Here is a 27,104-nt window from a genome sequence, read left to right as displayed (position 1 = left end):
CTTTCAAGCAGATGTTTTTCAGAGGCACACTTCAAACTGAGAGTTATAAGAAGGGTTTGGGCTAATAAAATGATCCTAAGTATTAACTAGCGCTCTTCGTGTTCCACAAACATAAATAACAGGCCAACTTCATTCACACCCTTAATTAGAAAAGTTCAATTGTTAAATGTTTTCCAGTTGTCACATCAGATAGAGAGTCGGTTGAGAGGAGACGGTTGAGACGGTTGTGCCAGTTCGTCATGTTCAGAGTTGGTGAGGAGAATCAGCCTCATGTGTTAACATTACAGACATGACATCAATCCACCCCAAAGCCTCGACTAGACGTCTTGTTATCCACAATTCTCCCTCTTTCAAGTAGATAAACCAGACGTGAGTCTTTTTGAGCTCAGGGGCTTCACCTGCTTATTTTTCATGTCGTCACTTTGCTTCCTACGTGGATGATGTATGATAAACTGGAGGGTGGAGATATTGTGAAGTCCCTTTCGACTTTGTGAATCCTCTTGGACTAGTTAAACCTCGTAAGGAGAGGAAGCTTCTGCTGCAACCCCTTCACGCTTCCTTTGCTGCTCTTTCTTTCTGTTCTATTTGATGTCAATATTTAAATCATTTGTCTTGACAGCGAGGAATCATCTCCCCATGTGGTTCACAGAGGCAGGAAGGAGATAGTTCCACTTTCGCTGCTCCTCCTGAAGAAAATGTGGATGATTGCCTCTTCAAACAAGACTAAAAAAAAACTGTCGGCATGAATGACTAATCTTAGACAGCCAGGCCAGTGCTGGGTTAACTTTTGTAGTAATTCTATGTAAATGCACCCAGATAGATCTTTGGGTACGAGTCCAAGGATTCAGAGCATTATCTCCTTGCTTGTTTACTGTGCAGTGGTGGACAGCCAAGGTCTTCTGAAGGGGACACGGCCTAATTAACATAAAACTGGGTTCCTGGGGACCAGGATAGTGTGGGGTGAATGATCTTGCCTCTGGTAAGGACATGTTGAGGGCAGCTACTAACACACAAGTGTTAATTGTTTCCAGTACGTGGCAGTGTTTAAGACCCAAATGTATTAAAAATAGCCATGGTCTAATGATGAAGTGGCAGCAAGGCATTTGTTAGTGGAATTTTTTTTGCAAACGGCTACAGAAACGATAGCTGACCATGAGTTGGGCCTCACTAATGACGAGGGCAGAGCTCAGCGAGGGAGACGTGATACAGCAAGGTCTCAACTCATCAGTTCAGTAAGATTAGGAGGTGAATTTGGATGGCTTCCTACTATTGATTGGTGGGGACTGATGATCAGATCTAATTTATGCAGCTTCTGGAGACCTGATGTCAGTCTGGAAATCTGTCGAGGTCTTGATAACCAGCCAAGCAAGTCTTCCAATCTGCAGTGCTATTATATTCCCTCTCTTGTATTCTGTAATGGAAAAGATAAATCCTCTTTTTTTTTTAATTAGAGCAAAAGCAAAGTAAGCTTCCTTATCTCATTATCCTGCCATTCTGGGAGGAAAAATCCCCAGAGACATCCTAGTAGGTGTTGTTGTCTCTGTTATGGCTGTTTGTTTTTGTTGTGTACAGTAGATCATTTTGATAACATCTATACCTACTGTATACTTATTCAACCTGTCTCCAATCCATCCATTTTGCTTATATGAGGTGGACAGACAAAAAACATATGCAGCTGTATGCAGAAGGTTTGTAACGGCGTTGGTCTTCCTCTCTCCCGTGCAGCCACGCTTGTGTCATTCGCGGACAAGTAGTGACTTCGGATGGAACACCTCTGGTTGGAGTCAACATCAGTTTCATCAACAACCCGTCCTACGGTTACACAATCACCCGCCAGGATGGAAGGTAAGATCCCTCTTCTTTACATTGACACACAACACCCAAACAAGAGATGCAAACTAACAGCTCCCTAAATATGCTGTAGAGAGATGTGACAATGATATTTATATTATTGTCAAATAGCGTTGCTTAACTGTGCTGAATACTAATGATGGAAGAAGAAAAAAAAAAAACACAGTTGCCACCTCAAACTGTGCCGCCATTGATCTGCTTCGTGCCTTCATTTGGTCCAATTTTGGAGTTCTCGGCTCAATTCCCAGAGAAATCAAACAAAGCCCTTCTGGTACACTCATAAGTTATGCTTCAGTAGCAGCAGGGAGGGGAAAGAATAAAATATGCCAATTCAAAGCGGCTCACTGGGCCTATGAAACATAGTGCAGATGGACATTATTTATTTGACAATGGAAGATTTAGAGAATTAAGTGAGACATTTAAGTCTAGGCCACGGACCACCAATTAAATTGCTTTGCATTTGTCCTCTCTTCTTGTAGCTCAGCAATACTGTTTTTGCCATTAATGTCAGAAGGGAAATTAATCCTTATCCTGATCTTAATTAGTTTGTGTGATTGTTTTAATTCTTTCTCCATTAGGTCTGCAAATAATGATTAGATTCATTGTCAGTTAATCTGCTGATTATTTGCTTGATCAGTCAGTTAGATGTTTAGTCTATAAAATGTCAGAAAATGCCGAAAACTGTTGACCAGTGTCCCCCAAAGCCCAAGATGGCGTCCTCGAGTGTCTTGTTTTGTTCACCACCCAAAAATAATCCGTTTTCTGTCAGAGGTGTAAAGAAACACAAAATATAGACACATTTCCGAGACTGAAATCAGAGAATTATGACTTTCTTTTCATGAAAAATAACTCAAGCAGATACATTTACCATTAGAATAATTGACAGTTGATTATAAAATGTTGACAACTAATCAATTAATCTATTCACTGTTGTAGCTCTCACGTCCATGAAATAATACACACTCGATTGACTCTGATCATTTACACTGTCTTCCTTGGACATTTCCACATATCTTCTGCCTCAGCAAGAGACAGGAAACCTTGTCAATAAATTCATCCTCTACCTTTTTGTTGTGGAATTACAGTTCCAATAGAGCCCCTTCAGAGAAAGATAGATTGTTGTGTGTTGAAGTGTTCGGATAAAACGAGTGGAAAAAGTCTCTGTTTGGCTTTCTTTGAGCGACTCTGTGCCAGCTGCTTTGCCACCAGGAGAGTTTCTCAGAGAAATCCAGACAAAAACCTCGGACTGTTTTTCAATGTGTTTCTTTGAGCGAAAGAGAAAAAGGCCTGAGAGAAAAAATGGGGAAAAAAAAAAAAAAAACTTTGGCTAATATTGACTTTATAATTTAATTTCTCTTCTTTTCTGAATATGTTTTTTGGATCAGATTACACACACATACACACACACACACACACACACACACACACACACTGTACACACTCACAGCCTCCAATTCCTCTGTATCTCTCTAAGTAGTCAGTATTGGCAAGACCTTGTGGCAAACCAAGCCCCTCTATCGCAGCACAGCGTGAATTGGTGTTCGCTCTCCAAGCCCCACTTCCTCCTGACACTTTTATCAGTCACTGACACACTAAAGGCCCACATCTTAGCCGCTGGTTTGATCTTGATCATTCTTGCTTTTCCCCCTTCCTTCCATCTTGTTGTCAGTCTCCTCTTCTTCCTGGTTTTACAGAAATCTCTCATCTCCACCTCATCATTTTCACCTTCCTCACTTATTTCATCTGCTCTCGATCCCTTCACGCTTTTCCCCCTCCAATCTCCCACTGCCCTTAAGCCTTTCCTTTCAGGGCACTACTCTTTCACTCATTTCCTGTGCTTTGCTTGAGCCCAGGTCTCATGTCCTTTTCCACTGCAGTGGCTTCCCTCATCTCTTTCCTTTTCCCATTTAATGCGTGTCCCATTTTTTATTATGCATCACTCAGTTTTTTCCTCCGCAAAGCTCAGTACCCTTTCCTCCATTCCAGCATATGTGTAAACACTACTCCATCTCTCAGGTTCCCCTGTAAACATGCCCAGTCTCCTGCAACTCCCCTGCAATCACTGTAAACTGGCTCAGTGCAGCGTGAAATCAGAAATGCACCTGTTCAGCCACTTAGAAATGGGAAAGCTGTCTCAACTCATTTTTATGATGTGTTCTTTATTGTCCACAGGCTTAGTTTTTTAAATTACCTTTTCCACTATCTTGAAAAAAGTTTTCTGGCCTAAACAAAAGAGGTTATTTTAGTTTCGGACATTTTCTGACTGGCTGGGCACTCAAACACACCTGTTCCCTTTTATGCTTGTACGCTACAATAATGAGTAAACTGCTGACGTGGACTACAGTCTGTTACGTTATTGGGTGCTTGCAAGGATCTTTGTAGGAGCTATGACACACATGGGAAATCCAGTGTACATTTGACTACTTGACAATTTATCAAAAGCTCCTTCTTCTTTTCCTAGGATGGCACAGTATTATTATTATCATTATTATCATATCATTATTATTATTATTATTATTCATGTGGTAGCAATTTACTGTTAACATGTTATTACCAAGCTGTAATGTAAAGTTTATATTTGCTATTTAAAAGAAGGTAATAATTAAGTATTGACATGTAATAACCAAAGTAATAACCAGGTATTTGCTTGGTATACACAGTGGGTATATCTGGTTAATGTTATACTGAAATGTATGTCACAAGGTAAGAAGGGGCCCAAAACAAAGAGTCTTGATCATGAGGAAGTGTTCAGTGCAATATTTGGAATTTAAAAAGGCAACAAGCTAATATAACATTAGTTCATCCTTTCTTATTTCAAGATGGTATTTTTAAATTTGTTTCCATGTACCCTTTGTTTTGGCCAGTTATTATATTGTTAATTACATTTCAGTTACCAGGATTGTAAATATGAATCTATTATCTAGTAAGTACTTTGGTAATTGATAATATTAATCACTCAATGATTACCTCTTTATTATCAAACAATTACCTCACTGTTAGCATTCTATTACAAAACTGTAATATGAAGTACCACCTGTCAAGAAGATGTTTTCACCCGTGTCTGTTTGTCGGTTGCTTGGTTGTTTGTCAGCAGGATAACACAAAAAATACTAAACAGATTTCCATGAAACTTGGATGAAGGATGTTTCTCAGTTCAGAGCAGCCTGAGTAAGATAGGGACTGTTTGGCCTTGGCCATTGTAGTTGTTATTATTGCTGTTATTTATTTTTTTATGTATCTTGTGGCTATCTTTTACCTTCATGGACACTGCAATCTTTCCAAAGTGGACGCCAGTTTGTTACTGAGTTAAAATTAAGTTTACAGGTGAATGAGGACACACTGTCATTGGTGCCACATTAATGAATGAGGATTTAACTGAGCTCCTAATTGGTGACGAACATACACATAAGCCTAACCCTAACCCACATCACCTGGGCTTGTGCACAGTCCCTTATCATTCTTACTATTTGCTTTGTCCTTATTTTACTTTAAGATTAAGTAGATACAGTTCTTACAAATCTACACTGGCTGAGAAACGATTGTGTATAATTTGCATGAGGCATGCCAAGTTCACTGGCAGGGTTAAGCTTGAGCTTGATGCATTCCTTGAGGGCATAAGCAAGCAAGGCTGTTGTAGGTAGCCTAATAAGTTTTGTCACATGGCTTAAGGCTGTTGTCATGATTGATAACAGCCAGTGAATCCCTTCATCGATTGGCCACGCAGCCCATGAGTATCTGTCCAGGAGTGTTTTGAGCGTGCATAGCCTGAGCCTGCCAGGTGTCATGCAGACTGACCAGCTGCAGCTCTATGGCTACTGATGGATCACAGCAGCACAAGGGTACCACTATCACAGCCCCCATCCGTTCTGCAGCCTCCGTACTGCTGGCCAGACTCACTCTACTTGCACTAAACCAAGGGCAAAACACCAACAGTGGAACAAATGTTTGTTTATCACCACAGTCAATCAGATGTTTACCCTCAAGGGAAGTTTGCAGATTCTTTATATAGTAGCTTAAAACCAAGAGGGAGGTCACCTGGTTTAGAGGCCACTGTTTGGACCCGCTGCTTTACCTGTAATGTGGGAAAAGAAGCCTTTGGTCTGAGGATGAGACCCCGTCCCAGGGGCCTTGAGGTGACCAGGTGCTAATTGGCTCTTAGAGAGAAGTGACAAGAACTGCAGACCAGTGCAGGTGCAGGCATGCTGCTGTCACCATGCAGCATTCGGAGATGATAAAATCGCCAGAGTGCACCCTGTTTGCTGAGACTCACTCAGGTCAGACCAGAGGCAGAGGCCCCTTAAATGCAACAGTGGATGGGATTGCATTGCAGGGCTTTCAGACTGATGTTAGAGTGGACAGCCTTCATCTGAGGGATCGATAGAGAAGTGGCGGCTGCCTGCATCCTGCAGCACAAATCTCTCTCTCCCACATATAAATGTGAGCGCAGGAGCAGCGCATTACACACGCATGGGGGAGGAAACCACTCGTGCTGAACTCAAAGCACGCGTCTACTGTTTTCCATTCTTCAAATAAAATCTACAGATTATGACATTAATTAAGAGATGTGCTTCTAACATCCTGATTAGTCTTCGTATTTTATTTTCAGCCTGTGTGCGCCTGAAAGATAAAGCTAAATAGAAAAACAGCATCCTTTCTTAACAGTCTTCATTTATTAAGACATGGTTTTATTACTGTTTGATCTGTTATAACAACACTTAATTAGAAAATAGACATTATATTCACCGTAAAATGTGGCACGGTTTAATCCCCAACACACAGCAGATTACATGCATCGCTAATGGGGATTTTCACAGAATTTCTTTAAAGAATGTATAATTTATCACCCTTGTATGTGTTTCAGCATTCATCCTCTTTGACATTGTGCACGTCTCTGTTCCAGTTTTGACTTGGTGACCAATGGGGGCATAGCTGTAGCCCTGCACTTTGAGCGCGCTCCATTCATCACCCAGGAGCATACTCTCTGGTTGCCATGGGGACGCTTCTTTGTCATGGATACCATCGTCATGCGACATGAGGAGAATGACATCCCAAGCTGTGACCTCAGCAGCTTTACCAGGCCAAGCCCCGTGGTGTCCCCAGCTCCGCTCACTGCATTTGCCGGCTCCTGCTTTGAAAGGCGCACCGTCGTTCCAGAAATCCAGGTGACCACTCTTCACCCCCCCACTGCCCCGCAGGTTGTGATCTACATGGGTCCCCCACTTCAGATGATTCATGCCACACATCTAGGAGAGACTCTCAAGACTATTTTTCATGTACAAGTGAAATAGTGACTCTGGCTCATGGCAGTACTGTGATTTTATCTCTCTAGTGTAATTGGTCTGCGGAACTTGGGCGATTTACAATGTGCATTGTACTGTCTCACTGCAGAGTGATGATGATTACTTCACACACAGAAAACAGCCTGGACTTTTTAAATTTCTCCTGGGTTGAAGGCTTCCAGGTTAAGCATACAAGTCTCGAGAGGATTTGTTTTTATATTTCATAACTGTATATATATTTTAATATCTGTCTACATGGGCGTGTGTGTCTTATTGGTGCAGACACACACTTGTATGGGTGTGTGTGTGCAGGGAAATGTGTGGCTACTGTGTGTCTAGCAGGCATCTCTGTGCCCTTCTCTAATTACTCTGTCTCCCTCTTTGCTTCATAAGATTTATGGCATATCAGTAAATTTAGTATGCAGTTCTGTCTATTTATAGTAGCGTTGTCTTTGCTGTTCCTTGAGCTGTAAGAGCACCACACAGGGATTTCATCCAAATTATACTTCCAAAAGAAAATTTTAAGCAATTACTCAGGCGTAGCTAAACTTTGAGCATTCAAAAAAGAAACATATCAGCCTGTAAGTGGCACGTCCTCTGACCAATGTCGCTTTGAGTAGCTGTTTTAATTGTTACTCTACATCTTGTTCTGCACCGTGGAGACAGGCGGTGCGAGGCGACTCAATTAGAGCAGAGAAGAGCTGGTCAGCTAGACCAGTGGTGGCGACCCTTGATCCTCAATAAGGACACTGTACAAGTGCTGACCTCCTGCTGTATTGCAAAGAGGTTACCGCTCTGTCTTCAGCGGGTTACCATGTGTTCTCTTGCTGAGCAAAATTTTATTACTCTATATCTTATCGGACTGTGCAAGCTCTGATCCCAAGGGCACTCCTTTGATGTCATTGTCAAATGGATTGCAGGCAAGAATGTTGTCCTAATGAAGGACTTGCAATTATTAAATCAATTATGAAATATACTCACTGGAGGAGTACATAATGAAGAAATCCTTCATTGGATTCTCTGTTACACATGAATATAATTGTCCTCTAATTGATGTTTCTAATCTTCCCTTGGGTCCATATATTTGGTTGGAGGCAAGGCAATGAAAGATTTGTGACAAGGTTGGCCACTGACCGAAGGATGACAAATTGATAATCTCGGTGAAATAAGGGACATTGAGAGGCTTATATATTAATCCTACAGTAAAGACAGAAGAAAACAGAATTTTAATTATTTTGATATTTACAATTCCTGTCGGCTCGATAAAGGATTTATGTTCGCTTGCTGTTAATGGCTGTGTTTACACGCACAGAATATTCCTGTTTATATCCATATTCCTTCTAAGCTATTTAGAAGGGAATTTGTTTTCCATGAACTGTACAACTGAACACACACTCTAATAATTGAACACAGCATCCCTCTTTCATTTTCAACCACCTTTGCCAAAAGGCTGGTGTTGCAACATTTGTGCAAATCTGGTGATATCCAAGTGTTTCATGGTAGTAGAGGTGTTTCTCCTTCTGACCAGAAATGTGGGCTTTTTTTGTGCATGCATCACTACTACAGCCTTGCAAAACTGTTGGCTAGCCTATATATAGTCACTAATAAGTTGGGTTTTTTTCTTTTTCAATAGTCTCTACAGGAGGAAGTGCCTATACCAGGGACGGAAATGAAACTTGGCTACTTAAGCAGCAGGACCCCAGGTTACAAGTCAATACTGAGGGTGACCTTGACCCACACCACGATCCCTTTCAACCTGATGAAGGTTCACCTCATGGTGGCTGTGGAAGGCAGGCTGTTCAGAAAGTGGTTTCCTGCTGCTCCGAACCTCTCGTATGACTTTGTGTGGGACAAGGCTGATGTCTACAGCCAGAAGGTCTATGGCTTGTCTGAAGCTTTCGGTAAGTGATTAAGTATATATTCTCATATTATATATGTTTTATTTTTTCATCCAGAACACATGTGGTTCACTAATTCTACTTGCGTCTTTGCTTGTGTCCTTCAGTATCTGTGGGTTTTGAGTATGAGTCATGTCCAGACCTTATTCTGTGGGAGAAGAGGACTGCTGTTCTTCAGGGATACGAAACCACTGCCTCTAAACTGGGAGGATGGACTATTGACAAGCACCATGCTTTAAATATCCAGAGTGGTGAGTCAGCTCATAAAGCCTTTTTGAATTATTATTCACACCCACTCTTTCAAATAGAACACCTACTCAGAAGACATTTTTATACTGCAAGAAATCTTCATTTTTACACCTTATTTGTTCCATTGTTAAGTAATCATTTATCACTGCAAAAAATAACAAAACTTGTGTGTCACTGCAGTTGTACTTCTTTTTGGAAATTGTGTCAGCGCTTAAGACGACATCATACTATACTGCAGATCACTACTGCATACAAACATCTTCAAATGTGAAGACAGTTATTTATTTTACACGACTACCAGCAGCACAAGACACCATTGGGGTTAATTACTTGTGAAGAAATGCCAATTTTGTCATTATTCTAAAGCTTTTACATTGTGCAATCAACACTCACATCAGAACAGGTTAACATAACTTGTTTCATGCTGTTTAGCCTTGATAGAACACAATGATATAATTCTTATTAGTTATGATCGAAACAAAAAACTGTAGTGCAAGCCTTTAGTTTGCTGCAGTTAAACATATTTCACACATTTCTCTCAGTGTGTGCTCAAAAGTAACTCCAAGTCCACTAAGTGCCTTAGGTGACGTTTTTAGTGTAACATTGAATTGTCTTCCCCGCTTCTGATATTTTGAGGCTTTTTCAGTTCAGCAGTGTCATGATGTAGCCTCAGACAGATCTGACTTTTCTATTACCACTGTCCGTTTTTAGGTGAGGGGGGTCAATTTTCTTATTGCCAGCAAATTACTCCTGAAAGGCAGGAGTGGGAAGGAAAACTTTGGGCACCACCTGTCACTAGCAAAGGCTTCACAGTCTGTTTGTGTCTAGAAGGGCTCATCAGATGAGATGAGGCATACTTATATGAAAAATGCTCAGGAAGGTGGCACTTTGATCTGTCACACTCAATGTGCTGTCCGAAGGAGGGAGAGAGCCGCTCCTTGTTCCCCCCACCACATCCACTGCCAGTTCCTCCACACCAAGCTTTCCTTTGGCAGCACCATGCCTTGTTCATGCCCAGCATTTTTAGAATCATCCCTAATTTAATTGCTGTCAGTCTGCTACTCCCAGCAGCAGCAGCCCCTAAGATTAAATCACGTCCCACGAAAGCGATGCTTGGCTGATCTCTCCTGATAGACCAAATGTTGTGCTGCTCAAAGAACTCAGGTCACCAAGCACCATCAGAAGCATAAAAACTACCGCAGACATGCAGATGCTGAATTTCAAATATGATTACATTGATTGGGCAGCAGAAGCATCTTTCGATTTACATATTTGAACACGTTCCAAGAGTATATTCACTCTAATGGAAACATGGTGCTCGTGTGTGTGGGTGCATGCCTGGATGTCAAGCACATAAACTCCACACATATGGCTCGATTGCTGTTCATGTGCAGAGCCGGTGGAGGTAGGAAGGCGAGCACAGAACCATTTTTAATCAGGGCAAGTCAATTTTTTTTTCGATTGTGCCTGTGTGGTAATTTTTCTAGCTCCAAGAGATTCCACTTGTGCCAAGGGCTTTTTGGTCCCTATTTTGGCGTGAAATTGCGCCTGTGTTTCCATCCGCTAAGACCACCTCTTATTGCAAACACAGGCACACTGAGCAATTTTCATGGCTTCATTTCGCAGGGGTGCACACACAGACCTATTCAGAATCACAGCAGATTCTGTATCTGTGTGTTGACTTTCGTTCTCTTTCAGAATTTCCACCCAATACTTATTTGAAATTGTATTAAGCAATGATAAACCACCAGGATACAAGGAGTTGCCACTTTAGAGCATGAGAATAGTCTTAGCGTAACAAGTTCCCATCAGCAACACGTTTGCAAATAGTTTCCTTCTTACCAGTCCAACAGGAAGGGTGCAACATGAGCACCCCATAAAAATCCTTTTGCTTGCAACTTGCCAACTGCACCCCACATTATTACATGCGCATCAAGCTGCAAGGGTAGCTTAATTAAATGATTAAATCTGACATGGAATTTGCAAACATATTCATGCAGCCCTCTACGCATCTCTACACACCAGACTGGTGGGATATTCTCTACAGATTCCAAGTTTGCAAATTGTAAATTACTGCATGTGTAGACGGCAGCACCAGGATTTGTCTCAAGCTTATTGAAAAATGTAGCAGCATTTTATTATTTAGGCAAAACTACACACTATATTTCCTCGGATTAATTGGGAGCTGTGAGCAAATGCAGTTATGTGAGTTGCATGAACAATTTGCAGATATTAATATGTAAACATACCTTAATATGGCTAATTGGGTGCAAACTTTGCAATTACTGTGGTAAAAAGTACAGCAGTTACTAATAATGCAACTGCATGAATCTAATTTTCTTGTAAAATATGTTTGTGTTCATCATTACACATGGACAGGATTTAGAGTGCCTTGTAAAAAATGTAAATTCAGCATGAACTGAGACATCATCTGCCATTGGTAATAATATTTGGGTGATGTATATTCATTATTGGGCCGCTGCCAGATAATTCCTGTCTAAGAAGTTATTTTGTGGACAAGCTGGACGCACTCTTGGCATAAAACAGTCTGCTGCTGCTGTCTGCTAAGATTAGAGAAACATGTATAGCTGTGTCTTGTTTTAACCCCCCAATATATGCTTATTCTAAGTACGGGCCACGCCCATTTTCACTTTCTATCCTAGTCTGTAACTGCAATTCTGCTTGTGTCCATTATTGTTTGAGGAAAATGGAGCCAGCCTTCATACTGTGTTCGATCTAAACAGGTTGCAGGTGTTACTTATTTCTTTCCTGTGCCTCATCAGGTATTCTTCATATGGGCAATGGGGAGAATGTCTTCATCTCCCAGCAGCCTCCTGTAATCGGCAGCGTGATGGGGAACGGGCGCAGGCGCAGCATCTCCTGCCCCAGCTGTAATGGCCTCGCTGACGGAAACAAGCTGCTGGCCCCTGTGGCTCTGGCCTGTGGCTCAGATGGAAGTCTGTACGTGGGCGACTTCAACTATGTGAGGAGGATTTTCACCACGGGGAACGTCACGAGCGTCCTGGAGCTCAGGTAATGGGAGGAGTAGCCAACTAACATCCACTCGGGACCACGAGATCAGATGGGCTTGCACACAGAGGTCATAAACCACTGAGGTCTATTGAGATAGACAGAAATGCCCTAAAGGCCCAGGATTGATGGTCCTGGTTCTCTCATCCACCTGTATCAGCTGGAGTTTGGCCCTGATAGGAGCTGAAGTGGATGTAATGGGGTCTTAGCAGAAGACGGTCTAGGACAAGATTAATTACTTACTTAATGTCAGCAAAGACAAGTTTGAGTAGATAAGAAATGTAGTGTTTTGTCATGATTCTCTTTAACAACTGTTCTCTACTAACAACTGTTTTCTTCTTTTTTACTCTATCCACTAACAACTAACATTTCCTCTCCTTCTCTCTCATTTTCTGCTGCTTTTGGCAAACTGACAGAAATAAAGACTTCAGGCATAGGTAAGCAATTAAATTAATATAGAAATAGGACTGAATCTACATCCATTTGGCGCTGAAGTGACCTTTTGAGCCCGTTTCCGACATGCCATTGTGAGCTGCTTGAAGATCTTATCTTAAGATACTGACTTTTTCATTTTCATCTCGATAAAGCTGTTGATTTAGTGGTTTAAATGTCTCCTGAGTTTAATTAATCTCTGGTTTCGCCGCCTTGTTCATTACAGTTTGTTTGCATCTGTGTGTGTTATTGCAAAGAGAGACTCCAGCTGATTGATGGCCACACTTCCCAAGGTTTGGCAATGGAGCTGAAATGACATTTTCCTGTATAATACAATGAGACATGTGTGAAGTATTCAGAAATGTAGCACTGTGCCTTTTTAAATGCATGTATTTAATTACAATGGTAGTGGATTGCCATCTGTCGAGGAGTCTCAACATTTCAGAGTGTTATAAAGAACCAGTTGTTGTGTAGGATTTTATCCTTGGCAGGTGGCGGTAAGGAAAGCCTCCGTGTATTGTCTTTAGATACCATGTCTTAGATAAAGGGCTATAAATTGATTTTCTATCAGAGGGTCGTGACTTGCCGGGGAACACATCGTCAGACTGAGGAGGAAAAGCCAAGTGCTGCTGGTCACTGGCCTCTATTTTCCGAATGGGCATATTAACAAAACACTCAGAAGCTCTCTGTTGTTTTTTTCTGTCTCTCCATGACTATATTTTCTTAGCTGAGCTTCAACTGCAGAAGAATTGTCAACAATTGTAGTCATCAATTGATCGTTTCAGTCATATGTTTAAGCAAAAAACATTTGCTGATTCCAGCTTCTTACATGCAAGGATTTGCTGCCTTTCTTTCTTTCAAAAGAAGCATTTTGAATATGTCACGTAGGTCTCAGGGAAATTGTGATTTTGTCTAAATTTATAGACAAAACATAAAAATAATCAGCAAGTTAATCGTTCATGAAAACAATTATTAGTTGTTTTCCTTTTTCTCCTCATAATATATGAAATATTCCTCTGTGGAGCAAAATATGGTAACATCCTTACACACACTAAATCGAAAGAAACATCAAAGCTCAGTCCCTTTGGTTTCCATACTCCAAATACATTTGCATGTTAAGAGGAGATTTATCCAGGAAAACACAGCATGTGTCTGTATAAAACGGGTGGCTGCCTCCCTTTTCATGTGTGAGCGAGTGATAGGGCTCGGAGGTGGCTGATCTCACTACAATGTTCATTGACCCCCTACTAAGGATGTCCCCATCCACTCCAACCATGCTCACTCCATTGCCGTGCCAGCATGCTGCAAAATCCAATTATCTTCTACAAACTAGATGTTGTCAGTGAATATAGATGGAGTATGTGGCCATAGCTCAAGGTCAGGGAATAACGCCTCATAGTTTCAAACACGGTGGGGGACCAACACTGTTCTACATGCAACTGGGAGCCGATAAGGTATCAGCTGATTGCACATTTCAGATAAAATGCAAAGTGGATTCCGGTTATTGAGCCTTGCCACTGACCTACTCAAAGACAGCAGTCGCTTTTCTAAGCCAGCTGCCTGTACCTGGAAACATACTGTAGACCAACATATCAGTCAACTTGGTCAGTGGACTGATAGTGACATGTGCGCCTGAGGTTTTCTGCAGTGTCCTGTCATCACTGATTCATTGAAGGTCGATTGTCATTTAAAATTATGTGCTGGAGTTGACAATTCCACAGACCCACTGGTCCTCCTTCTTGTTGTATTAAAAAAAATATATATATGGTTTGGCACTGTCATACTGACCACAAGCCCTAAGAGAACCCTCAAGGTCATCATTGAAATTCTGTCTTAATCCACTTTGAATGACGCCCTGCTGACAGGTTTCTCCATAATGCTTATCAGGTCTGGCAGAACTGTGCTGTACCCTGCCCTGATAACTATGGTCATCTCTAAAGTGGCACTAACTAGGGCTTTCACAACCCTGCACTTCAGAATCCCAAGGAGCAGTCGAATAGTCAATCAATTTTAGGAGATTTGTCATATTTTTTTCACCCAATAACTATCATCAATTTTTGTCAAAAAGGTCTTATACAACCAGTAAAGAGTAAAATCTAGCTGGGAATAACCAGGGGTAGGTGATATACAATAGTCATCAATTGGGTCTGAGAGGCTGTTTGAAAATGAGCTGCAATATAATTGGACTAAACCTTCAGCAGGCCTGTCTGAGCTGGAGATACTGTGTTACTGCAGTCTTTCCTTCTCTAAATACCTTAAATACAGTGAGAGTTAAAGTTCAGTCCACCTTCTGTTTTAGGAGGCCACCTCAAATAGCCTCACTATGACTATATATCATTAATCGACAACAATGCATTGTATCAACTTGTGTTGTTTTATTGTTGACTAAAACCCAACTAATTACTGCGTTGCTAAACTGGTTTGTAATTCTTTGCTTTGTCTGGCCAACAGTCAAAAACCCAACAGTGTTCAATTTAAAATGATGTGGTTATATTTTAAATGATTTAGCCGTGCCGTGGATAAGCCAAATTGTTGTTGATGAGCAAATAGAACTAGTTATAAAAGGAATCATGGAGCTGTTTTTCACGCTGGTGGCACCTGTAGAGAAAAGACATCTTATCCAAGTACCATCTGTGCCATGTGCTGTATTTATGGGAGTAGAGACAAGTCTGTCAAATCTGTCAGTCATGTCCGCCACTTTCAAAATACATGGCTATAGTTTCTACCATCCGGTAATGTTTAATGCCATCAGGCTTAGGTGTTCGTAGTTACAATCTCTCATACTTTGATTTTTCAGCAGAAGATCATGTGGTTTTTTTTTGAGCAGGAGTTGTTTCTTTTTAAGTCAACAGCCCCCTCTGCCACTTCATTTGTACTGCTATGGATTTGTCTACAGTCATCTTTATTTTCTGTGTTTTCTGACACCTATTCTGTCTGGAGCATGCCAATAGATTGCATACATCCCGCCACAGCAGGATTGGTTATATTTGGTTCTATTGTCTGTCTGTCAGGTTGGGCAACCTCCTGTGGATATGAAGGATTACTTTGTTGACTTGGTTGGAAGTTTGATAGGATGTTTTTTGTTTTGTTTTTTTTCTGTGCAGGAATCTCTGCCTGATGGAAGCATTGTTGTGTTTGGATTGCCGCTTTCTCTTTGCATTTGTGTTTTTCTCTATAAAAAAGTCCCAAGGTGAACGGCAAAACCAACTTGTTTGTACTTCCTCTGGCATTAACCAGCGTACTGCTACTGTATAGATACTCTTTGGTTTCTTATTGTTGTTTTCAGATTTTATCCCAGAGATTTCTTGGGCCAGGGATGGGGGAGTAATTAGACTTTCTGTCAAAGGATCCAGTGTACCCCACGGACCTAGTCCCAGTGGTCCTTGTGTTTCTCTGGATCCCCTCCAGCATCACAAGCTTTTTAATAATTTGAAAGAAACTAGACATCTCTATCTGTACATATATAAAGTATTTTTGCCTCTTATTTTTTTGTGTATATGTCACATGCACATTTGTTCCATGCTCTTTTGACAACAGGGATTTCTAACTAAGCTGACTGTATTGTAGATGAGTTCTAAGCTCCACCATTATGTCATGTTTAATCTCATTCTATTTTGCCATGTTTAATCTCATTCTATTTTTTTCTTTTTCCATGTCCTTGGTTTCAACTGTAATTGTGCCCAATTGACTCTCTAAATGGCTTTTGAATCCATTTTAATTGTATTACACAATGTTTCTTATTGAAAGCGCTGTAGCCCTTCCAGCTTTATTGACTCAGGCTTCATCCTCTCTTTCCCCTTCTCTCAGCAACAGCCCCGCTCATAAGTACTACCTGGCCACCAGTCCGGTGAACGGCGCTGTGTACCTTTCGGACACCAGCAGCAGGAAGGTGTTCAAGGTTAAATCGCTGCGCGTTGTGAAAGATGTGGCCAAGAATCTGGAGCTGGTGGCAGGGACCGGTGACCAGTGTCTCCCGTATGATGACGCTCGCTGTGGGGATGGAGGAAAGGCTGTTGAGGCCACGCTCACCAACCCGAGAGGTATTGTATGGATGTTATTGTAGTCAATGTAGTGTGCAGTTTCAAGTCAGTTGGGGGTCTTTGGAATTTTTCCCTTTTCTTCTCAAATAGACTAGATTGCTGTAATGGATAGTCATTCATTTAAATCTATTAGTTGTCTACTTTTAGATTGATCTGCAACTACTCTGGTAGTTAATGAATAATTTAGTAATTTCTTTAGAAATGAAATTCAAAATTATTCATATTTTCTGGTCTCTTTACTCCTCTGTGACAGGAGACTGAATATCTTTGCTTTGGGTACAAAATTAAATGTTTCAAGATGTCATCTTTGGCCTTGGGGAACACTCATCTATGTTTGTTCCCCATTTTGACATTTTTTAGACCGACAACTGATCGACTATGTGTTGAAATAATCAACAGATTAATCGAGGATGAAAATAATCATTAGTTGCAGCTGTAGTTGAAGACAGGAGTCCCAGAGGCTAGATCAATACTCTTCAGTTTTAATGCATTACCTTCCTCTCGTACTCATCACTAACAAACATACAACTCAATCGCTCCAGTCATTTTAAAACTCTTATTTTTTATAACATTCCATCTGCTTCAAGGTTCTTCCTTTCCTTGTTGCTCCATATTTGGGTGATGCATTAGTCATTAGATCACATGCTTACTGTTTGTCCTCCATTGGCCTGACATTGTGAATCACATGTACTGAAATAACACCACTGAAAATGGGAAACATGAATTGTATAGTGAAAACACAATGTTCCTTCCATAACTACTGCAGACTAGATGTTCATGGCTGCTTAGATATTGTTTGACAGACCCTGAAGTGATAAAAACATACAGATGATGAGATGTGCATTGCTGGGATTAGTATTCTCAGTTGCACTGCTGTTTGAGGCAAGCGAGCATGAGGGGAGAGACTGCACTGATGAAATTTCTGTTGTGTAATTGAATCAATATGTACAGTGCTCTTCATCAATTTCGATGTTTCTATTGGTCTCCATTATTGACTTAAAAAAAAAAAATCAATCCCCGCATTAGTTTTCATTGCTGTGATTAGTCTTTAATTTTTATTGCAGTTAGTAGTGCTTAATTGTCATTAAGTGGTGCTCTGTCCTCACATTAAGTCACAGATAAACAAAATAACTGATGGCTATTTTCCTCCTCTGTCCATTGGGTGACTTTTCATCCGCAGGCATTACGGTGGATAAGTACGGTGTAATCTTCTTTGTGGACGGGACCATGATTCGCAGGATTGATCAGAACGGAATCATCTCCACTCTTCTGGGCTTTAATGACCTGACCTCTGCCCGACCTCTCAGCTGCGATGCCGTGATGGACATCTCTCAGGTACGACCTCTCTGACCCAGGCAGCCGGCATGTGTTTTCCTGTCTCTCAACCTACACGAGTCTCCTTGACTGACCCTGGTCTCCGGGATGCTTACACCCCCGTGTGAGCTTTTGTTTTCATAGCTGGAAGCTCTTCAGATCTAGTGGTCCTTTGTCTACTTTTGATCCATGTTTGTTAATTGGCTGTAGTTTTTAGCTTCGCAGTGCTTGCAACAGATACTAAGGTAGAAGAAGGCAGTTAGAGCCTAAAGGCATTTAGCATTCTGTGGGTTTTCAGACTGAATACCGTTTTCCTGCGTTCACTTAATACTATAAAGTAAAGTAATGTCTACAAATCAATATCACAAACCATTGTCACAAATGTAGATGACTGAAGGAGTTCAGCTCAGGTCAGATCTTTACTGCTCAAGTTTGTTATGCAGCAAAGCAGCAAAAACTCTAAATAGTATCTGATAAAAAATGAACCTTTGAATCAATATTGGAAGACTGGTAAAGACAGTGAAAAGCAGAGCTCTTACACCATTTAAGTAGTTTTAAAATCCCACTCCAGTGCAGTGCATATAAAATAAATAATGAAATTAATTTGCACTTATTTATTTTTTATTTTTTGCAAAACAGCCTCCCTGACTGTGGAGGGGGATGTCTAATTCATTAAACCGAGGATGGTCTGGATTCGCCAAGATAAATCTCATTGGTCCAGATTATTATGAATTCGGGAAAGTAGTCCCAATCACAGCTGTGCCAGCCTGGCAGATGACAAGCTTTAAATCACCTCATGAGTTACAAGCTAATATTAATAGGAAGGGAAAATGAGCAGTTAAAGGGACACCCAAAGGAAGAGAAATAACCACAGAACCTGTTAACAGAGCCACGCTGAAACCAGAGGTGGTACGCTAGCAGAGCGGAGCTTTCATGTCTGTGTCAAGCGGCCACACGGCCCCGAGTGCAAAGAGCCTTCAACCTATAGCTGTAGGGGGATGACAAGGATGACCTATAACCTCGCTGGCTCCCAGTTCATGCACACATGTTCGCTGATGCACACAGACACATGTACACTCACACACACACATATGCACACATACAGTATGCACCAGACCACTACTACACCAGACACAACACATCCCCCAGGCAAGGACGCTGCACCGAGGTCACTTCACTCTCTATAGCTCTGTGACTTCCCCACAGAGGTGACGACAAAGATCTTTTTTGCATACTGTAGCAGCCTACAGTACGACATTGGCATATTTTTTTTTCCTGACATTATAATTTTCAACCTAAGTAGTTACAGCAGGGGTTGTTTCCTTGTGGTGAGTCTGGCTAGTTTGAAATATTACTAAAACCATTGGTTACAGCTATCTTGAGGATACAGTTTCCTCTGAGTCTCCAACTGCTGCTCCATAACCCCCGGTGAACGTGCCTGTATAACCAGGTTATCTGCTCAGAACCATTAAACGTTGTTGGTTTACTTATGATGGACAGTCAAATAACTCATCTCAGACAACACCATCACAACTAATAGGCAGGTGGACCGTAGTTTAGATTAAATCATAGCAGGATTTAAAAAAGAAGAAGAAATGGTGAAGGGCTTTGTGCATTTGATTTATTATCTAATCTAATTCATATTTGTTTTTATTATTGTGAGTCTGGAGGGGGTATCTATTTCGTACATGCAGTTTCAGTGGAAACTGTGCTCAGCTGTGTTTAAATGAGCTAACTGGTCAGCGGTATAAGAGTTCATGCTGGACACAGCTTTCTTTGAAATTCAGGGCTCACTGATGTGTTGAAGATACAATTTACTGACAGTATTAACATGATAGTTAACTGTGTATGCGTGCAACTCTGCATCATGCCATTTGTTTTAATTTATAGTTGACAGTCGGTTATTAGGCAAAGATCAGGCTACAGCCTCATCTGGCATAATATATCGTAATTCAGGGAGCAGTGAAAAATATTGAGTTGCTCAGGCCCTTCAGCAGCCACAGAGCGAGGTTCACTCATTCAGTGGCTGTAATAACTGTTTATTTAGAAGCTACCCGAAGGTGTTTTGTAATTTTGGAGGGGGCTCTGTGTGTGCACGTCTCCAGCAACTGAAGCCAAACAAACTGTGGCTTTTGTCCTGGAGCAGGAGTGTGAAAAAAGCCCCAGTGTTCAGACTTTGTCCTGTGTAAGGAGGCAGCGTAGTTAACGATACAGCAACCATACTTTTTTTTTTTTTTTTTTTTTTGGCTTTGTTGCTTTGTTTGGGTGGTGAGAGTGAGAAAGACAAAGCTTTTAAGTAGGTGTCTCGACCCAAAAATAATTCTATGCTATTAAATGCATAGCATGAATTAAGTTATCCATTCACACAAATTATTAAATCAGGTCTACAAACTATTGAATAGATGGCAGGATTTACTAATTTGGGAACACAAATGTTTTTAAGAGCACAAATTATTAAATTGAGAGCACAAACTAGTTATTTTTTTCTTGCATGACCCGCCGCTCCACCCCGCCCCTTCCCCCCAAAAATGGATCGTTTGAGTTGTCTGCAGTATCTATAATTGTTTTAGTTTTACTCCCAAGACAAGACCATGGGCTTTAATGATAAGATTTGATTGATGTCTTAGCCCTGCTTCATGTGCATCCACCATGCCCCATCGTGTATGAAATCGAGTACGACTAGCAAACAGGTCCTGAGGGGGCCTGTGATGCCAGTGGAGAGAAGCTTTCTGTGTTGAAATGATGTATTCAGCGGAGGGAGCAAAGCCTCCAGCTGCCCATTTCCAGCCCCGGGGGGGACTCCATCCCCCTCATGACCCGCGCTACCCCCCCTGCACACAAACACAAGCGCCTATAGATGCTCACCATCCCAGCTCCACAGCAGCGAGGACACAGGCAGACTGACTGCAGCTCTACAACGATGACAAATCGCACAAGCACTGCCAGAGACACTCAGACAGTAAAAAGCATCCATTAAAAATTCATCCAGTGCACGTAGCTTCCTACTTCAAACACTCCCCAACCCCTCACTTAGGACCAGAGTTTCTCTGGAGAAGGCTCATCACTTTGGTCATTACTTTTGCTGTACCTCACCTGTTCTAGGCAGAAAAAAAAAAATCAAATTTTCCTCTCTCCTCTGATGAAGAGTGAGTGTGCTGCAGTAAAATTCACTCATAATTCAAAGTGCAGCTCTGTAACCTTTCCTTCGTCTTACTTTTTATTATCACGGAAAGGACAAGAGTTTGACCTCGTTCAAGAATGTCTTAATTTGTTTATACCAAGGCCTTGGGTCCTTGCTATTTCAGAAATATGTTCCATTTTCTGTTTCAAGCTTGAAAATCTTCTCTCCATCTCCCGCTGAGTTCAGACTCAAACAGAGGGAAACCGTGTCTTAAAACAAGATCACTTGAACGTCGTTCGAGGGTGTCAGCAGCTTCAGGAAGCTTTATCAAGGCTCTGACTGTGACATTCAATTCAAATCTGAGAGGGACTTCAAATAATGACACATAACTCTTCGTCAGACAGGCATCATGCTGGTATGGGCCAAGAGTGAAGAGATGCTAATGGAAAATTACAGTATAGTGCTAATACAAGTTCAAACACATTTAAAAATAGTTTTGCGTTGTGTTGGTGCAAATCCACGGCTCGCGTCTTTGGCTGATGAACGCATTTTGGATTTCTTCTGCTGCTAGCGGTCGTGTCAGGCGGGCACTACTGACAGCTGCCCCACAGTATAAAGGGGAGGGTATGATCGGGTTACAGCATATGGGACAGCAGCTCGGGAAATATCCCCTCATCAGTCAGAGTGGCGTGAAAACCTCCTTACAGGCAGCTCCCCCGAGCCACTCCACACTCTGGCTCATGAAATATTTAACCACCAGTGTTGACAAGAAATAGGTTTTAAGAAATTGAAAGTCTCCCCTTCATTTCCCAAGTAAATGCATTTTCTGTTCACTGAAAGGCGACATGTATCCACCGCCAGTTTCCTGTTTGTTGTTCGTGTCCTTTTATATAAACCTCTCCTGTCTTCTGGTTGGGGGGGGGGGGGGGGGGGGGTGATGGGATGATGGGATGATGAGAGGTTTATGGGATGTGAGCTGTGAGTGATGCTCAAATCTGTTTTTCAATCAAAGGTGAACAAGTGCTCTGCTTGTGAAAAGTGGCTGGGATTCAAGAGCGTGACCAATGCCAAGAGTGTAGAAACATTCAAGTAATGCCATGTCAATTATAGGTTAATCATTGTGTCAGCGCTGACCTTTAAATGAGAAAATTAAGGATATGTGCTGATGGCAGGTAAATAAAACCTTTAAGAGTGCTTGCAGACACTTACCAGAAAGCTGTTTAGTTTGAGAAACCTGCTACTCTCTGCACGACTGTCATATTTTGTGTTTCAGGACCCCTGTTTTTCGTGCTATGTAATGCAGAATAGCACGTCAAAAGAAGTTAGATTTACTTCCTCGCCTTCCTCCCCCCCTACATTTATCAGTGTAAACCACTTCCCTGAGGCATTTTAATCCTCACATGGTAGTTCAAAAGCCAGCATTTTTTTTTTTTCCCGCTGAAAAGCTTTTGGTGAATTTATTTTGAATGCCAAATAGCATCTCTATTGTCCACATTTTAGAGTTATGCACACTCACAAATTTAACTCATCATGTTGCACTGGTGTATTTTTTTTTTTTTCTTCCGACTCACTTAGCCTACCTACAGAATTCAATCTAGATTAACCGCAAGAAAATGTGAATTTTTTTAAATAACAAAATTGAGTATGAATGTATGTAATTCACATGTGAAAATGTAAATTGTACATCACATGTTAGTTTAAGTTGGAAGGGTTTCCTGCTCAAGGTCACCATTTATTTCATATGAAATTAAAGTACACCTGGTGCTAGTGATAATAATATGTATGATAGCAGGGTTCTCCCCAGAAATTTTTAGTGTAGTGGCGCACCATCAGCTGTTTTTGTTTTTGTGAGAAGACCGCGGCAGCCCACAAAGACCCGCTGTATAGCAGCTAACAATGAAAATGAGTATAGTGGCGCTGAGCTAGCAGTATAACGTTGTTCCACCGTCTGTGGAGAAACCTTGATAGGTAACTTGCGAGTCCATTATGAGAAATTTATCAACCATAGCAACAGCTACATGAATTTATTCACCTTCCCAAACTCCAAATTGAGGACAAAGTATCTAAAACAATGTTAAGGGTTCTATCATATAATAGGTTACCTTTAACTTGAACCTTTCTTTGTATTTTGGTCCAGGTTTTAATCAGTTTCCTTTGTTGGTGCTCCAAGGCTTCTATTGAAATATGGCACTTCATATTATGTTCCTAAGAGATCCTCCTGGGATCATAAGTGAGAGGGAGACCAGTAAATTGGATGAATCCAATCATTCCAATTTGTTAAAAGCCTGATACATTGTTAGCAGAACAATAAGTCATAATTTAGGAGGCCAGAGGCAGGCTCGGCTTTCATTCGCTAAGTGTGCTCCAGTTTCTTTTCAAGGACTCGTGCAATCTCTTGTCATTACAAAATTAATAACCCAAAGCAAGGAGTGAGAAACAGTGACTCAGTAGAGGTGAAGGCTGCAGAAGCCCAGTCCTTAAAGCATGTGTCCAGACTCTTCATGATCAATTGCAGAGTGTTTTTTTTTTCATTTAATCTGATCATTTGAATGATTTCTCCTTGTTCTGCCCTTCCTCACCACTGTTCTTATCATTTTTGATCCTAAAAATCATGTTTTTGTGTTTTCCCCTTCTAACAGCACGCCAGCTGCTATCCTCTTCCTTATCAGATAATACATCGTTTCAAAAAATGTTTTCGCTTCCAGCATAAGCTATGAGATAGTCCATCCTTTTCACAGCAGCCTATCTTTTTTGTTAGCAGTTTTCAATGATTCTTCCCTTGAGGGACTGTTTCCCTCAGATAAAGTGAAAATGTGTGGATCAATAAGAGTACGCTCTGTTTTTTGTGACCTGAGGCTGATATTCTTGGTGTTTTCTTTTTCCTTTTAGGTGCGGCTTGAGTGGCCCACAGACCTGGCAGTGAGTCCCATGGATAATTCCCTATATGTTCTGGACAACAACGTAGTGCTCCAGATCTCAGAAAACCATCAAGTCCGTATCGTGGCAGGCCGACCAATGCACTGCCAAGTGCCTGGGATTGACCATTTCCTCATGAGCAAAGTGGCAATCCATGCCACCCTGGAGTCCGCCAATGCCCTAGCTGTGTCCCACAATGGCATTTTGTACATCGCTGAGTCAGATGAAAAGAAAATAAACAGAGTACGACAGGTGTCCACCAATGGAGAGATCTCCTTGGTTGCAGGGGCACCAAGTGGCTGCGACTGCAAGAATGACGCCAACTGTGATTGTTACTCAGGAGATGAAGGCTATGCCAAGGATGCAAAGCTCAATGCGCCCTCTTCTCTGGCAGTGTGTCCAGATGGAGAGCTTTATGTTGCAGATTTGGGAAACATTCGCATTCGCTATGTGCGCAAAAACAAGCCCTATCTGAATCCCCTCAGCATGTATGAGGTGTCCTCTCCCATTAACGATGAACTCTATCTGTTTGACTCTAACGGCAGCCACATTTTCACACAAAGTCTGACTACAGGAGACCACCTCTATAATCTGACGTACACAGGAGCAGGAGATCTGACCAGCATTACTGATAAGAACAAAAACACAGTAATCATCCGACGAGACACGACAGGATTGCCTCTGTGGCTGATGGTCCCCGATGGACAGACATTCTGGTTCACCATTGGCACCAACAATGCCCTTAAAACCGTTGCCGCCCAAGGTCAAGAACTAGCTGTAATGACCTACCATGGAAGCTCAGGACTTCTAGCAACTAAGACGAATGAAAATGGATGGACAACCTTCTTTGAGTAAGTAATGTTAAGAAGCATTCACAAAACACGTTTATAATCCTTCCACCCAGACTCTGGATCAGAGCTGATTGTAGATTACCGCTTCTCCCCAGAGAGCAACTAAATAGATCTGTTAAATCTCTTAAATCCAATATACAGTTCTCAAGTCCTTCCTGGCATATCTGAAATCCAAGCTCTGTATCTGTGGTATCACTAAATGCTAAGATGCTTAAGCGAGTGAATGTTTAGAGTTGAAGACATCTTTGACATCTGGGTTTAGTATTTTGGCACACGCGCTACCTCCTTATACCTTGATGTCTGTGTCACTCAGAATACAAGACCTGTTAGAAGTATGGGTGTAATCCTGTTTGCTGTTATCATACCAAATAGGATTATTGGATGATATGTTACTCATCTGCACCTTTGCTTGCAGTGACAGCCTATAGACCAATGCTTGTTTGGAGTGGTGAGGGACAGGAACAACACATATCTGCTGGCAAGCACATTTTACCCGTAGGACTGCGACAAGTTTTGGCAATATGAGCATAATAGAATAGCCAGAGGTGGCAATTGATTGAGGCAAACCACACATTGTGAAGGAACAATTGAAAACACCCCCACATGCTGCAGCGCCGGAGCGTAGGATTTCATGTTCTTGTGACTTCAACGGAGCAATCTGTCCCTTAGCTTAACATAGTGCATCAAGGGATACTGTGTTAACTGGATGTCATTCCAAAAAGTGTGATTAAACAGATTGGCTGGTCAGACATCTGTTACACCTCACTGGAGGAATATAACACCCTGACACATAATCAGATGCTCTGTTTAATCTGAGCAGACATTTATCACCTGTGTTTGATTTGGTTGTCAAACGAGATGGTTGCATAGGCTTTTCTCAAGGTAGAGTGAATTGCCTGCGGCTTCAACAAATCCAGTGGGTGGTTGGAATTCTGAATTATGTCTCTTTGACTTTCTGTTAAAACTGCTGTTTGTAGAATTAGGATTGAGAATTCGCTTCCCTATTAAGTACAGAGAAGACAGATGTTATGGCACCGGCCAAAGACTGAAGCACGAACAATACTGTTAATGTTCAGGAAATATTTAATTCTCACCTAAATGTTAAAAACTCAGACAATAAGCACAGCATTTTCAGGAGGTTTTAGTTACACATTTATTATTTCATAACATTAGAGTTCACGTGTAAGAAATGGGGATACTGTGGCATGCACAGATAGTATTCAAGAATGTGGTCATTGTTTATCTACACTAAATCATCATCAGCTTGACTGATAATGTATGCAAATGTACACATGTGTAATGAACTGTTTGACAGCTGATTACAATCTGATAAAACTCATGCCACTTGGAACACAGAGAAATCAATACCTCAGTCTGTTGTTTTTAATTAAAAAATGTTCATAATCGTTCATTCAACAACAGAATCTGTGAGGCTGATGAAGTGATCTGCTTTTATTGTCACAAATTTCCACTGGAAGTTGACAAACGGTGGTATTGAATTGCCAACAACTGGGCAATTTATTATTAGTTAGAGCAACCTTTCCTAATTAAAACAGAGGAGGGGGGTGAACAAATGGGTTATTATAATGTAGCTGACAGACATAAAGCTTGATAGGAAATCAAAATATATATATATATATATATATATATATATATATATATATATATATATATATATATATATATATATATATATATATATATATATATATATATATATATATATATATATATATATAAATTTAATAACACTAATATGGTAGAATAAGATACTGAATATTAGCCATGTACACTGTATGATGACGCTCAGGTTTTTCATACTTTAAAAATGATATGTACAATGCAGATTAAGTACAGAAAAGGAATTATTTGATTAATTTTTTTTTTCCATTTCAAATGAAACAATGACTTCATATTAACCTCCAAGCAAGTCACATCATCCATGTTTAATTTAGACCCAATAAAGATTGTTTGTTTTTCTCCAATAATTAGCTTTGAAGGTCACTCCATCACCTGAGGGTCAGAACCATAATTTGCTGCCGTCAGAATTGAAAAGAGAACCTTCATTCATCACCACTCGACGAAGTGCACAGCTAAACATTTCACCTTTATTAATTAATGTG

At 41.0% G+C, this 27,104-nt stretch overlaps 1 protein-coding gene across 4 annotated transcripts in view; it reads left to right on the top strand.

Annotated features, from left to right (window-relative positions):
• tenm4 (teneurin transmembrane protein 4) overlaps nt 1-27,104 on the top strand; it is a 205,519-nt gene that overhangs the window by 156,042 nt on the left and 22,373 nt on the right. For 2 of the 4 annotated variants that reach the window (XM_037073890.1, XM_037073900.1), the window contains 9 exons: nt 1,726-1,845; nt 6,752-7,013; nt 8,764-9,031; nt 9,136-9,279; nt 12,061-12,310; nt 12,724-12,744; nt 16,547-16,779; nt 17,960-18,114; nt 24,104-24,981. In XM_037073890.1, the coding sequence (XP_036929785.1) occupies nt 1,726-1,845; nt 6,752-7,013; nt 8,764-9,031; nt 9,136-9,279; nt 12,061-12,310; nt 12,724-12,744; nt 16,547-16,779; nt 17,960-18,114; nt 24,104-24,981 (2,331 nt within the window). The remainder of the gene's footprint in view (nt 1-1,725; nt 1,846-6,751; nt 7,014-8,763; nt 9,032-9,135; nt 9,280-12,060; nt 12,311-12,723; nt 12,745-16,546; nt 16,780-17,959; nt 18,115-24,103; nt 24,982-27,104) is intronic. The other 2 variants (XM_037073918.1, XM_037073908.1) reach the window with 1 other exon arrangement.

The sequence above is a fragment of the Acanthopagrus latus genome, chromosome 2 (genome assembly GCF_904848185.1).
Source record: "Acanthopagrus latus isolate v.2019 chromosome 2, fAcaLat1.1, whole genome shotgun sequence".
In the NCBI taxonomy this organism is placed as follows: domain Eukaryota; kingdom Metazoa; phylum Chordata; class Actinopteri; order Spariformes; family Sparidae; genus Acanthopagrus; species Acanthopagrus latus.
The sequence above is the reverse complement of the archived record's forward strand: the minus strand, read 5'-3'. Positions and strand labels throughout refer to the sequence as shown.